Source organism: Candoia aspera, chromosome 1, assembly GCF_035149785.1.
Source record: "Candoia aspera isolate rCanAsp1 chromosome 1, rCanAsp1.hap2, whole genome shotgun sequence".
NCBI classification, from domain to species: Eukaryota; Metazoa; Chordata; class Lepidosauria; order Squamata; family Boidae; genus Candoia; species Candoia aspera.
In genome coordinates, this window is record NC_086153.1 from 95,834,833 (window position 1) to 95,849,758 (window position 14,926).

The 14,926-nt window shown below is 42.3% G+C and overlaps 1 protein-coding gene across 4 annotated transcripts in view; it reads left to right on the forward strand.

Annotated features, from left to right (window-relative positions):
• Positions 1–1,692: 1,692 nt before the first annotated feature.
• Positions 1,693–14,926, forward strand: part of PTPRK (protein tyrosine phosphatase receptor type K) — a 419,912-nt gene continuing 406,678 nt past the window's right edge. For all 4 annotated transcript variants that reach the window (XM_063310171.1, XM_063310189.1, XM_063310180.1 and 1 more), the window contains exon 1: positions 1,693–2,108. In XM_063310171.1, the coding sequence (XP_063166241.1) occupies positions 2,006–2,108 (103 nt within the window). In that variant the 5' untranslated portion in view covers positions 1,693–2,005. The remainder of the gene's footprint in view (positions 2,109–14,926) is intronic.

The window sequence follows — 14,926 nt, forward strand, 5'->3', positions numbered from 1 at the left end:
CTCTTGTTGAGCAAAGAGCAGAAGAGAAATCTGGCAATCTTGTAGGAGCTATGTAGTTGGGGTAGTTCAGTCAGAAATGGAATACAATGCAGTGTAACCAGATACATTCTGATTTAATTCTTACACCATAGTGGATGCGTATAGGATCATAGCTTTCATAGCTTTAAGGTGAAATCTAAACATGTTTACTCAGAAATTAAGAACATTTCCTTGAAATCTGCATAGGCTTGTAACCTCTTACTCTGCTATCTGAACCGACTAACTCCAGAAAAGATTCTGTCTGGCTTAGTGGACATGATGTCATATGCATCAAAGCTTCTTTCCTTGTTTTAAACAGTATAAATTCAAAACTGTCTAACAAGGCCAGTTCCATTTCTAATTTTGTACCTCAGTTACAGTATTGATTGCAGCTATAACACTTTAAGCATACACCATGCAGGCCATTAATTTCATTTATTTTACAGTAGCAAAGCTAGCTAAACCAAGAGAATTATTTTCCCGAAGGCTGCCCACGGATGAATATGCCTGGGGCGAGGGGGGATTTTTTTTATCTTAATTCAACATCTCCTTCCGACTGAGTGCCTATTTTGTAACCCTACTTGTCAGTTAAGTACTCCTTAAGCATGGTGATAGCTTCAGTGTTAGGCACACAATAGACTTTACTTTCTCAGGTGCCCTGTTTCAAACTGGAACTTCCGCACTAAAAAGGCACTTAGGGCTCCTTTCGTTTAGGACCCCCCCCCCCCCGCTTCCTCCTCTGCACCATTTTTAAGCTTTGTCCAATTGTACTGTATTCTAAAAGCCATTCGAAATGGGTAGCCGTCGTTTAATGAGAATTCAAAGTGCTGCCGCTGTTTGCAAAGAGGAGAACCCGGTCGAGTGCACTCGGAGATCGACTAGACTTCCCTGCCCGGAGCTAAGCGCCTGGTACGATCGCCTCTTAGGGCAGTTGCCCTTAACAGGTGGTCAAGCCAGGAGCGATTCAACAGGTGCAGTTTCACTCAACCCGGTTATTAAGTCATGGGCCAAACTGCCCCTGAGGCACTAGCAAGCCGCGACTGGGTGGATGATGGCAACCTCGCAGCCATTTAGCAAAGCTAAAGCGTTGCTTTAGGTGTTATTCTGCTCGCCTCAAAGGCTAGCAAGCGTGAGTTCACTATGAATCCGGTTACAGCTGAGAAAGCGGGACTTAACACTTGAACGAGAACGCCTAGGCGACCCGCGACCTCAGACCTGGGAGGCCACATCTTCGTAAACCGGTTAAGCGTTGGGTAGAATTAAAGGAAGCAAACCCCAACGGAAGACCCAGCGCAGCCGGCACCTGGCTTTTGTATAAATGTCTGGCTGCCGCAAGAAAAAGTGTGCCTGGGATTCCCTTTCTAGTGTCGCTGAGGAAAATAGGAAACATACGCCCTTCTGACGTCCTCCGCTTTTTAAAAAGCTCCCTCTTCCCTTTCTACTCCCCAAGACGCACGCATCTCTGTCTGCTCAAGGACCCAAGCAATGCGCGGCACAGCAGACGGAGACCGGCGGCTTGCATCTTACGCTCCCACGCAGCCGAGGCTGCCTGGAGAGAGCTCTGCCGGACTGTCCTCCCGTGAGCGGGCGGCAGGAGGCGCTGGCGGGCCCGCTCTAACGGGCTATGGGCTCCCGGCCGAAATGAGTCCCTCATTCCCGTGGCCGAGGCGCTAAGAAACGGAGGGGCGGACGCGCGCTGGCGCTCAGCTCCTCCTTTCGCCGCTGAGCAAAGTAACTCCGATGGAGTAAGAGGAGCCGCGATCGTCTAATCCAGGAGCGCCGGGCTTGAGCTCGCGCCCGGAGGGGTCAGGGGAGAGCACCGCCGCACAGCCAGCAAAGAAGAGAAGGGAAAACTGTTGCCTTCCCCTCTTCTTTCTTTCCTTTGCATCCAGGCAACAGGAGGCTGCGGGAAGGCGAGAGGTTTCTTCCCGGCTTTGTGCGGAGAGCGCCTGAGCAAAGACTCCTGATAAAGTTACCCAAACTCGCTATGGCCCCGGAGGCTGGAGCCGTCGGCTTACTGGCGGCGATCGTCTCCTTCGTCGCTCCCTCGGCTGCCTTTCTGGGAGCAGCTCGAGGCCAGTTCACGGCAGGTAAGGACTTGCTCCACGGTAAGGCGTCCCGTTTCTATGGGGGAAGGGGGCCGCCTCCTCCTTTGCCTCTCTTGGCTTCTCCCGCTCAGGCTTGCTGGGTACCCGGGGGACCTTTGGGGTTCGAAGCGCTCCCTCTGGTTGGAGGAGGGGAGCGGCGGTGGACGCTGCACTGGGGAAGGGTCCCATGGAGAAGAGGGCTTCTTTCCCGGGCGATTCCGCCACAGTCCCGAGATCCTGAAAGGAGGGTGCCCAGAAGCCTTATGGTTGCAATGCTGAGGCCCCTGTCCGCGAAGGAGGATGGCTGTTCGGGCTTCTCACTCTGTTGCTCCGGAGGTTGGGGGAAGCGGAACGCCGTGGTGCCTTCCTCCCAGAACCCCACCTTCGGAACCCTGACACGTTCGGGAACGAGAAGGGGACCGTTCGAAAGCCTCGTCCTTTCGCTCGCCCTTTCCTCAAAGCTGGGAAATCGCCCTCTTCCCGGCTGGCGGTGGCGACCTCGGGTAGGGGCTCTTTGTGTAAAATCACTTGAGTTTTGCATCTTGGAACATGGGGGGGGGGAGGGGGGAAAGAACCATAGAGTTCGAAGGGGCCCGTTAGACCATCGAGTCCAACCCGCTGCTCAGTGCGGGGATCCGCCAGACTTCCAGCGCTGCACATTTTCAGCTTCTCACGCCAATCCTCGACCTCTCGCCTGGGCAGTTGCCCAGATCCTGTTTACATAGCCTTGGCTCGTTACATTGTGGAATGTCTCCTCTGCTTTGTTAGTAGAGATGGGGGTGCACGGGGGGCGGGGGGGGGCTGGGCTGATTTCTGCATGGTCGCGGCAGAAAGCGAGGCACCTTAAAAGGAGTCCTAAGTTTCCCCGGAAGCTTTCGCTAACTTCTTTGTATCCAAGCTGGAAAGAAGCCGAGGAGGAAAAACTCTGCTGCGCTCAGGGTAGCTTCACTTCGTAGAACCGGAGGGAGGACAGTGCCTCAGGTCACCGCCTCGAGGTTATCTCTCCCTCCCCCGGTCATTAGCAGCCTCTGTCCCTTTCAGGGGAGTCGAGAGCAGCCGTGAAATAGTTAATACTTTGGCGCGGTTATCAGGCTTTCCTAAAGCAAACAAACTGCACCCAACAGCGACGAGCCGATTCCTCCTTTCTTCTGTTGACTTTACTGCTGGGCTAACTTTTGGCCCAAGAGGGCTGATCGCGGCGGCGGCGACTTCACGCGGGTGGACTGGCTTCGGACGCGCGGGCTCCCCTGCGCAGACGTTAAGAACTTGGCATGTGTTCTGGTTAGCGAGCGCCTTTCAGCCTCGCCTTTGTTTCTTGAAAAGCCAAGGAGAAAGTCATCTGAAGGTTTTGGGGTGGGGGAGAGGAATGCAAGTTGACAGCTACAGAGCGAAATGCTGAAAGTCCTAACAAACCTGCTTGCCCAGTTCAGAGAACGCGGGTATGCATCCCAGAAATGGCACTGGCTGTAACCATTTCCTTTTGTTTGGAAGGAAGAGCAGCCATTCGGTTTGCAACAGCCTGCAAACTCATGGAATGACATTTTCGCAGGCTGCCTTCCCAATTTAGATTAATTTTAGAACCTACTCAGAGTTTTGGATCGCTGATGCTGTTTATTGTGTTTTCTATATAAGACCAGAGGAATCTAGTTGTACTGTGTGCAGTCTTCTCTGGAGAGGGATAGAAACTTTGAGATGGCTGGATTCTTGCTACCTCTGAAGTCCACTGATTTCAGGGGAGCTTATTTCTGAGTGTATATAATTATGTTGTAAAGAAGCCCTTTCATCCAATAAACATAAGCAACGTTTATAAATCCAATTTTGAAATAAACTTTCTCCCTCCCTTCCAAATATTGGCAAGACTTAAATATTGATACAAAGTTTTGAAATTGCTGGATATACAATTGCCCCAATTGCTAAGATTGAAAAATATTATGGGCTATTATATTTTTAAAAATATATAAACAAAAGGCCTTATGTTATATGCCTTATAAACTTTGTCTGTATTCTCAGAATATTTGAGCTATTTCCATTCTAATTTTTTAAAAAGCAAAACTTTTATTTTAGTGCTAGTAATTGTGTTGTGTTGTATGCAGTCAAAGACAAAGGGAAAATGTATTCTGCATTTGCCTGTAAGTTACATGCTTTCTGTACAGTACTGGCTATGCTAAATCACCTTAGGTTTTTAGTCTATCATTCAAATCAGGCAATCTAAAATTTATTTTTTAGTTATATCTATTGGAATGCTGATGCAGTTAAATCTGTGGACTGTCTCTGTAGCTTTTATTTCCAGATTCTGGTGCTGCTCCTCGTATTGCTGTTCTGGTTTCCCTCCTACCCTTTCCCCAAGGAAAGTTATGATAACTGCATATTCTACAAGTATGCCATTCTTTGTAGCTTAGAATGTAGAATAAGCGACCAAAGGTTACATCAGTATCCTGGAATTTTATTAGGTGTGGTGACAGGAGGAAAACAGACACACACAAATGAAAGGATTCTTAGGGGGTGATTCACAGACCACCTGCGATAGTACAGGAATTAAATTAACTCCCAGCAGTCTCTGAATTGTCCTATTCCTTTCAGAATAGATCACTAGAATAAATTGGAAGTATTTTCTGGTATGCTTGACTCTCAGTATTAAATGCTGTCTGCCCTCGACTTCAGTTATCTGGCAATCAAATTGAAATGCTGTCAGTTGGGCATTTATTAATACAGACTTTTAAGTTTGAAGAAAAAGAGTACAATTTTGAGAGTCGCCACAAACCGTAGCAGCATAAGATTGGTTGTTCTTGAGTTTAGAATATCTGCATAATGTGGCCTGCAGTGACCCTTTGTAATTTTGTGCAATAAATTCCCTCCAACTTCGTTCTACGTGTTAAAAAAAGGTTCTAATGTCTGCAACAAAGGCATAGGGTGCTGCAGATTAATGCAGGGGAACACTTCTTTCTGTAATAAATATGGGGCAAAAGACAAAGACAACAAAATAGCTTAACATTTTTTATTCCAACTTTATTTTATCAAGAGTTACCTTGAGTACTGTTTTGAATGGAAGAGTAAAGTATCAATTTACCAGTGCTGCAAATGTTTATGCAAATGCAAGGATCACACATTTGTCATTAAGTGTTTACCTCATACCTGGGGTCTGTATCTCCCTTCATCTGATTATAGGGAGTTCATTGTAATTCTTGTCTAGAGCTCTGTGTTTAAAATTATCAGATTCAGTGTAAATGTTGACTGTCTTGATCATCATTTAATTAACATTTTTAATAATGTCAGCAATGACTTCCGTAGCTCCGTGATGTGAGCACATTAATTGAAATTGTATTATAGTCCTTCGTTTAATTCTTGAATCATTTGTTGGCATAGAAGCAGTATTCAGAAGTAGCATAAAAATATGGTGCTGCTGTTTAAATTAGACTGTGCAGGATACTGTATTGGTTCTGGCCCTAAAGATAGTTCAGAAGGTTCTGTGAAACTGGCCCTTTTCCAAGTGCCTGTGTCTTCAGTGATATTTAGTGTGAGTACATAGAAGAAATTACAGATGGGGCAAGATGAAAGGGTTCCAGGTAAGAGGAGTAGCAGAGAACAGAGACACTTCTAAGAGGAGAGAAGAAAACCACAAAAAGGGGGGACACCTGAACATGATTTTTTCATGTACATTATTCACCCAGCCTTCCATGTACAACAGAAAGATAGGTAGTATTGATTAAGAGGTGGGAATTCCATCTCAAAAGTGCTCTTCAAAATTCCAGCTCATCATTATCCTGCATTATCCCTTTGTTAACTAAAATTTAATGTTCAATGATTATTGATCATGCTTAACCCTTCTGTTTTAGGAAGGCTGCCTCCATAATATTTTTGTCTTGGGAGTTATTTTGGGGACACAAAATGTCCAGTTTCACCTTCTGATATATAATATTCTGTCTTGAGGATAACATAGGTAAAATTGATGAGTGATTCATGGTTTGGGAAAAGCATAGGTTTCTCACTTAATGCTATTGTTTTCTGCCTTTTTTTTTTTTGGTTTCACTGTTAATGGTGTGTCCTGATTCTAGAATTCATTGTATGGTCGGATTTTACATTCATGATTGCATGTTAGATCTCTCCTGCATTCTATCTATCTATCTATCTATCTATCTATCTATCTATCTATCTATCTATCTATCTATCTCATGCCTCCTACAACTCCCATGATGCTTTGGATCTCTCTCCCTCTCTCTCTCATATATATGGGAGTTGGAGGAGGCATGAGTTGATCTTTTTTGAATGGGTGGAATTAAAAGATAATTGCTGCTCTTTCAGGACAAGTCCCTCACTTTTATTACATTTTGTCAAACCATTTCACAGAGAGCTAGTCTCCCTGGAGTGGGTTCTTAGAATATTTCGAAGCTGAGACCGTGGAGGGAATAATTATATAAAGTCTTTAAATATCCAGTTCATAGCTTTGTCAAAATCAAGAAAATCCATCTACACTTTTTGTTGGAAAGGCACAATTTAAGATTACCTTTTGATGAAATTGATCAAGATAGCAGAACACTTGTCAAATAGTTCCCTTAAAAATCTTAAAATTTCCTTTCACTTGTGAAAGAACTCACTCCAGTGCCAATCTCTTGACAATGATGTAGGTTTTGTTTAATTAATCTGAAACTCAACCAGACACAAATAGGAATAGTAGACTCTAACAATGAATGTAAAACAAATATACAGTAGTTATAATTTTCCTGGGGAAAGTGAATTTAAGTAGAAACAATGTGATCTAGTTTGGCAAGTTCTAGTACAGGTTTTTCCAAACAAATAACATTTTAAAAATTGAAATATGGTTGCTATGCTTAAAAAAAGGTACGTTTCTGTCAGCTGATTTAGGCACTGGTCAGCATAAATAGTCTACTCCAATGGTGCTTCTTTAAATGATGAAAGACTCTGACACTTGATCATGGTAGCAGAGGTGATTAACTTGATCTTATCGTTGGGTCATGACCCTTTTAACTCTTCTTTTTCAGCCTTGTATCTGATATCAGACCCATTTCATACAATTGGCAGCATGTTGATAACTGCAGGTATGCTCACTGTTACTGGATTGGCTATCTCAGTTGATTACAAATCCACTTGTGTTCTTTATGAACACAATAGCTTGGCTCCTGAGTAATGTAATAGAAGGAAGCTTATGGAATAAGACATTCCCCTCCTGATCCTTCAACAAGACTTTTGGGGAGTAGAGGAGGAACTAGGCAAGTCATGTGAGCCATATGGTTTATCTGAACCAATCAAAATGGACCATCTGGATTGGTCACTGATAAATTACAGACTACAGTGCACATGCTCTCTCTATATAATTTGATTCACACATGTTAAACCATGGTTTGCTTAATCACCATTGAATAAGCTATAGTTGACTTAGTTCATATTGTATTCTAAGCCATAAACCACTGTTCACAAAACATAGTGATTGGGTTCACATAACATGCTAAATGTCCTTGTTTAGCAACCACAATTGATTCCACTGAAATGGTCGCTAAGTGATATAGTCGCTAAGCAAATCATGACAGAGAGGAAGAGAGAGATCCTGCAAAGATTGCTGGTTGCTGCCATCTCATTTAGATAAAGTTCTCTCATGCACCTAGGCCAGTGTAACTCTCACTCTGGCATCTGTTGTTGTCAGGCAGAGAAATGTGGGTGTAAGTGCGCACATTGGTCAGAAGATGATATTTTTACTACCACTTATTACTGATGTATTTGCAAACAGTGGCTATCCGAGGGAATTGCCAAATGAGAACTGGTAGTCCTTGCTTACTGATGGCAGTTGGGATGGGGAAGTCCATTGCTAAGCGATATATCATGTGACCGCACTGACTTACAGCGGTAGTTTTGGCAGTCCTAGTTGCCATTGTTGGGTGAATTCAGCACAGCCGCAGCAATCCCCAGTCACGTGATCACCATTGGCAACCTCCTGACAGCTTCCCCATTGACTTTGCTCATTGGAAGCCAGCAGTGAAGGTCACAAATGACAATCATGTGACAACGGAACACTGAGATTGTCATTGTAATTGCGAGCTGGTTGCTAAGCACCTGAATTGCAATCATGTGACTGTGGGCATATTGCAGTGGCCACAACTACAAGGACCAGTTGTAAGTCCCCCTCATTCAGCACCATTAAATGAGGACTTCCAAACTGAACAAACTACATAGTCTCACTGAAGGAGTCAACCTTTCAAGCATTTAATAGCAGCCAAATAAAATAGAATGCTATTTTATATTTTTCACTTATGGAAAAAAGTGTTTGGTCTCCTGTGCTCAGTTAAGAGTTAGCTAAGCTGTGTTACTTGAAGAATCAAGTTAGTTTGGTGCCACTGAGTTTGACATCTGATGACCCTATAGACAATTGCCTACCATCTTGACCTCTTTCCAGTAATAATATGTACCTCTTCCAAGAACATTCCACTAATCTTTTTGATCCCGTACACCAAACATAGTCTTTCCTCTTCTCCTTCTCCAACCATGTCGAGCCAGAAAGCTTAAGATCTTTGCTCAGAAATAGTACATGTGATTAGTTTTTATATTTGATTTTATTGAAATTTTTGTTTTATTTTGTGTATTGTGTTACTTTTTCTATTTTTTCTTCATTTGAATTTATTTGAACAGTGTGGAGTAGAAATTACTAAAACAATATGAATGAAAACTAAAACTGAGCAGATGCCGAAGAAATAACATTCAGAGAAGTTAATTAGGTACCTTTGAGTTGAATGCAACTCCTTTTGATTATATGTGCAAATATTCAATAACTTGATCTGTCTTTGGTAATAATTTACAGTTCTTCCTTGCATAATCCAGTAATCTCTGTAGTGGGTTTTTTTTTGCCTTCGAGTCAGTCTTGTCTCCTGGCGACCTAGCCTGGACCAGTCCCTACAGTTTTCTTGGCAAGATTTTGAGATGTGATTTGCCATTGCCCTCTTCCTAGGGCTGAGAGAGAGTGACTGGCCCAAAGCCACCTAGCTGGCTTTATGCCTAAAATGGGAGCAGAACTCACCATCTCTCAGCTTCTAGCCTGGTGCCTTAGTTACTACACCAAGCTGGCTCTACTTTGTTCCTATCCACCTACATAATCTACTGCCTTTCCCCACTTCTAGTTCCCTCAGCCTTGCCAATAAAGGCCATCATCTGCTTGCATCACATGTGTGAAGTTTGAGTTTCTGCTTGCTGTTCTGTGCTTCAGAAGAATAGCTGTTTTTTTCCTTAAATTTGGTCCAGGATGGACTGATTAGCTCTTCTTGCAGTTCATGGGACTCTTAATAACCATCTGCAAACCCATAATTCAGAAGCATCTTATCTTGTTTCTCCTGCTCTTTCTTAGTGTCTGCGTTTCAAAGCTATAAGTTATTACTGGGAAAAAACCATTACATTAACTATTCTTATCTTTGTTGTCATAGAAATATCATTCATGATTTTGTCTAAATTTGTCACTGCCTTTCTTTCTAGAATTAATCACTTCTTTATATCTCCAGCACATTGCCTATCTTTATTCTTGACCTGAAGAAAAGAAAATTATCTGCTACCTTCACTTCTTTGTCATCAACTGTAAGTTCAGTAAGCTTGCTATTTGACATTATCTTTGTTTCCTTAATATTTCCAAATAACCCAGATTTTTCCTTTTCCCTTGTTACTTTCATAATTAGTTCTTCCAAGTCTCTTTTGTTTTCAGCTAACGAAGTGGTGTTATCTGAATATCTCAGACTGTTTGTATTTTGACCTTCAATTTTGACTCTAGCTTCATCTCTTGTCATGAGTACTGATGGTGAGCAGGAGGGGGCCCCTATCCAAGGGGGAAAACACATGTGTAGTACTGAGGAGTTGAGCAGCCATTCAAAGAGACACAGATAAGACCTGCCTTGACTTTTGGGGTTTATCTGTCTGGGTTTTTCCCACGCTTCTTCAGTTTGTTAGGATTTTCTGTCTAATGTAGCAGTAATAAACACTAGAGACCTATTCCTTGTCTCAGCATGGTTCCTGGCTGTTAGGACATCTCTTCTAGACAGGTATGGGGACAATATTCAACCTTGATTCACTCCAGTCTTATTTTGAACCTTTTTGTTTCTTCAAATGCCATTTTTATATTATTTGTATCATTATAAAAATTTCTTTGAAGGATAATCAAATATTTAGGTATATGTTACTACATTTCATATCCTGATATGATATATAAAATCATATACCTTGCTACAAATGGTAGAGCAGAGTTAATCATCTATACATTGTCTTGTAAGGCTGTGCAAGCCCTTTAAAAGAAGGGTGCTTTGGAATATATGGAAACACATATAGAGCATCTCTTTTTTGAATAATTAAAGCAGCCTTGACTTTTTCCAGGCTTATGCACTTATAGTCCAGCACCTTAGCCATTATGTCACACTGACTCTCCCCTCTGCCTGATGTTACATAAAAATATGTATAAGTGGAAGGGCTACCACAAGGATTCCTAACCTGGAGTTAAGATTTCAGGGGGTTTGTGAATGGATAGGAAAAAAAATTCCCCACTATTTTATTTTATGCATTTAAATACATTTTTTCAAGAAGGGGTGGGTAAGTTTCACCAGACTCTCAAAGAGGTCCATGGCACAAAAAGGTTGAGATTCCCTGGGTTACAGATATATTAATACAAGTCAGGCCCAGCCCAAGAACTTCAGAGAATCAGTCCAGCCAAACCTCAGTTCCTTATTTGCTTAAACCATATAGACAGAATCTTGCCAGACTAAAGCTACTCTACCTAAACTAAGGGGAAGTAACTTGGGAGAGCTCTAGGGCAGGGCTACTCTGAACCTCTTAGTTTTCCCACATTCCATTTCTGGTCTGAGTCTCCTTTTATCTTGCTCTTCTCCTTGGCATGTGCTCCCTCCTTCCTGAGAACCAGCAGCATTACTGAAATCTACCACAATACATTTTACGTATTTCATCTTAAGTATTCTTAGCATAAATCTTTAATTTCACAGGAACTGCTTTACATTCTGTGTTACCAATGTCATAATTAAACTAGCTATCAAATACGATCATTTGGAATTTTAAAGCTGGTACCTCAAATAGTCTGGATCTAACATGACAACAAAACAAGTCCTGTGGCCACCTGTTGAACAGTATAATACCCTACAGGGGCATTAGTCGTAGTGGAAAGTATATAGCAAGGTTACACCTAGTTGGAACTTGGATTGGAGACTATGAGGAAATCCCAGGGCTATGGACTATAAACTGACTGGGAAGCTGACGAAACAACTTGTTTCTTCCATCTTGTTGCTAAGAAAACTACATGTAGTTACCAAGAATTCAAGCTCAACTCTAGGGAGTTTTTACCCTTATTAAATAGGAAACTGATAGGACTGGAAATGGTTTGATTCCAGAAACTTGCTTTGGGTATGCCTGTAGCATTTTTTGGCAACTCATTAAATCAGCTGCATCTGTTTCCAGGAGTGTGGGGCTGCAGTGGAAAACTCCTATACGCAGTTGCTGTGCTATTCTAGAATAACCTGCAGCTGTCTTAATGAGTCACTGACAGGTGCTGTACTCTGATGTACCTTTCTGAAACTGGATCTGAAGCATCACACAGCCCTTGAAGCTGCTACACTACAAGGAAAAAGGAGTCAAGTCTCCAGCATGATTTTTATAATATCTTTGGGCTCCAAGGACGTTTTTAGAGAATTAACAAAAGTAGTGGCTACAGCCTAATACTCTGAAAAGCTGCCAACCTGCTTAGAAAAAAAAGCAGTAGTAAATGGGGATGGTATGGAGAGCTTTATTTCATGTTAGCTTTTTAATAAACAAATGTTCTGTGTTACCCTTTTATGAGTAGATAAGCCTCTATCCATGACAGCCATTAGAATATCCATGATACATTCTTAGCCTTTCTGCTGTATTTACCAATCCAAAATGATGGCCTATTCCTCATTCCCTGATTCTTACCTGAATTGTAAAACTATTTCTCAGGAGGATTTTGTGTACAGTTAATATCTTCCCAGTTTCAAATTACTTAGTTTGCATTGGATAAGTATTTACTAGAACTATTTGCTACACCAACTGTATATTTTATCTGAATGGGTGTACTTTCCATTAAATATTGCTTGTCTTATGCTGTGCTTCTTCATTGAGGCAACATTGGTTACAATGTTAGCCTAAACTCTTTCTGTCCTTTTTTTTTTTGCTTCTTTTTTTATCATTGTTAGCTGCCCAGAGTTGTGTGTCACAAGATGGGCGGCCATATAAATCTAATAAATGAATATAGATGATTAGAGTCTAAATTGAATAAGATCAAAGGCAGGGTAGTGTATGAAACAGAAAATACAGTTTGTTTCCAAAGCAAAACAAACATATTGCAACTTGGGAGTTTGGCTGAACTGTTCCAGACTGCTGCTCAGCACAAATCAAGCCCGGACTCTTGGTGGTTCTTGGTTTTGGCCAAGGCAAATCCTAGAGGGGTCTTACAAGGCTAGTAGGGAAAGGTTGATGCACCTCGCCCCTGTCATCCTCTCCCTCTGCAAGGCCTGTTTGGTGGCCTGTTCATTGGTTTTGCCAGCAGCTCACTTTCCTTACCTCCTCTAATGCTACACTTAAAGTCAAAGGCACAGGAAGTGGTGGCAAAGTCAAAGGCATAGGAGGTGGTGGGAAGTAGGAGAAAGAAGGCCCTGGCACATTGGAAGAGGGGGGAGTTGTATAATCCATGTTTGAAGCTAAGGTTGGTGGTAGCTATACAACTGGTCTGCCCACCCCCAAACTTCCCAGGGCTTGCTTTCTCTACCATCTATTTGCTGCCACTGCTGTCTCTAGTTTTTTCCTGCCCCCCTAAAATACCTCTGCCCTGAAGATTTGACATATGTGCTTTGGTCCAGGCACAGATCACCAGAAACTAGTGTTTCCATTTACTGAATGCCTCCCTAGTCAAAGGTTGGTATACATCTGGTTTGATAAATCAAGGGTTGGCCTTATGTACGTGATGCATGCCTTCTGGCCCATGTCAAACCACATGCATAGCTTCAGTTGCACTTAATTTGTGTCTGTTATTGTGAAATAAGCATTTGTGCAGTATATTTTAGAATAAATATACTGTTAGAGCTAAGACAAAGTTGAGAATCAGCCATAAATTTTGCTATGGAAACAGCCACTGAATATATTTGTTCAGCAATGTGACATTTTTCTTAATTGAGATATAGCTAGCCTGGTTAAGAAACATGCACCTTGAAGTATGCTTGCACATTTTTGAGGAAAAAAAATATTATTAGAGTATGCCAATGAGTACCCAGCTTGCTGGGGAAGGTGACGACTGGGGAAGGCAATGGCAAACCACCCCGCTATAGTCTGCCAAGAAAATGTTGCAAAAGTGGCATCCCCCCAAAGGGTCAGACATGGCTTGGTGCTTGCACAGGGGACCTTTCACCATCACACACTAATGATAGAAGAAAGAGCTAGTATGGAGCTGTTACTAATAGCAAGGCTTGGAATTGGAAGAACCAGATTCAAACTCAACTTGGCCATGAAGCTCATGGTGTGATGTTGGGGCAATTTTTCCTTCCTTTATAGGAATGTGGGGAGACAAAACAGGAAAAATAAATGGGATGGGAAGAACCATCATATACATTGTCTTGAGTTCCTTAGAGAAAAAAACAATGTAAACCTTTAAAAAAATCATTAACTTACATGCCGAGAGTAGATAAATACTTTAAACAAATCATTACTTGTGATAATATTAGGAAAAACAAAATTAGGACCCCTTCGTATATTACATTGTATATGACCACTGCAGGTTTTTTTTAAAGTGAACTTCTAAAACATACTGGCTGACTAGTAGAAATGTCTGATGTTATATGTATTTGATATTATATGCAAGGATCTAATAGTATATGTAAGATTGGATGGCCCTTTTTTCAGGGTGAAATTTGTTACTTGCTATATACTTTGTGAATATTTTCTCCATTTCCTCGGAAGGAAGCAACATTGGATAAGGAATGTGATCAGCCCTCCTTTACATATTTTCAGATTTCTAAACGGGTTGGTCACAGAACAGTTATACTGTGATACATTTACCCTTCAGTCAGATATGTGATACCTGGTTTTCCAGTTCCTGTAAGAGCAGGCAAGTACTCTTTCAAAAGGAATTGTCACTGCTCATTTTACTTCAGGTGTCTCAGCATGGGGTCAATTTCCCTTTTCTTCTTAACTTATCTGAGTTACCCTGAATGAGGTGGCCAATTTGTTACCTAATTCTGACGACTATAGATTAAGGAGTTGGTGTAATGATTGCCTAAACCCAAATACTCAGTCTCACAAGCTCGGGCTTAAAGATAACTGATTTATTAAAGGAATAGTATGCAAATACAGAGAAAGCTGAGAATGAGCAAAAGCGCGCCAAATACAAACTTAAAAGCCTTGCTTGTAAGCAGGTCCCGCCCCGTCGCTCGTCAGGACGCTCCCCCTCCCAGGTGCTGAAAGCCGTTAGACGCGCCTGGGAAAGTAACCTTGAACAGGAGCGCAAACCCAAACATGCATTCCAAGCCCTCAAAACAATGGAGGGCGAAAGAATGAAAAAAAACTCCGGGTGAAGGAACACGGAACAGAGAATGACATGTGAAACGTTACAATGTTAACCAGACATTAGAATGAGAACATGACATATTGCCCCCCCAAAAGAAATTAGGGAGCCGGTTTGTCAGGATAGGCAGAGTGAAAGTGGGCTACGAGACGAGGAGAATGCACGTCTGGAGCAGCAACCCATTCAGGATGAGGGAAATGTTTCCAGCGGACGAGGTATTGCAAAGCAGAGCGCTGGCGTCTGGAGTCGAGGATAGATGCCACCT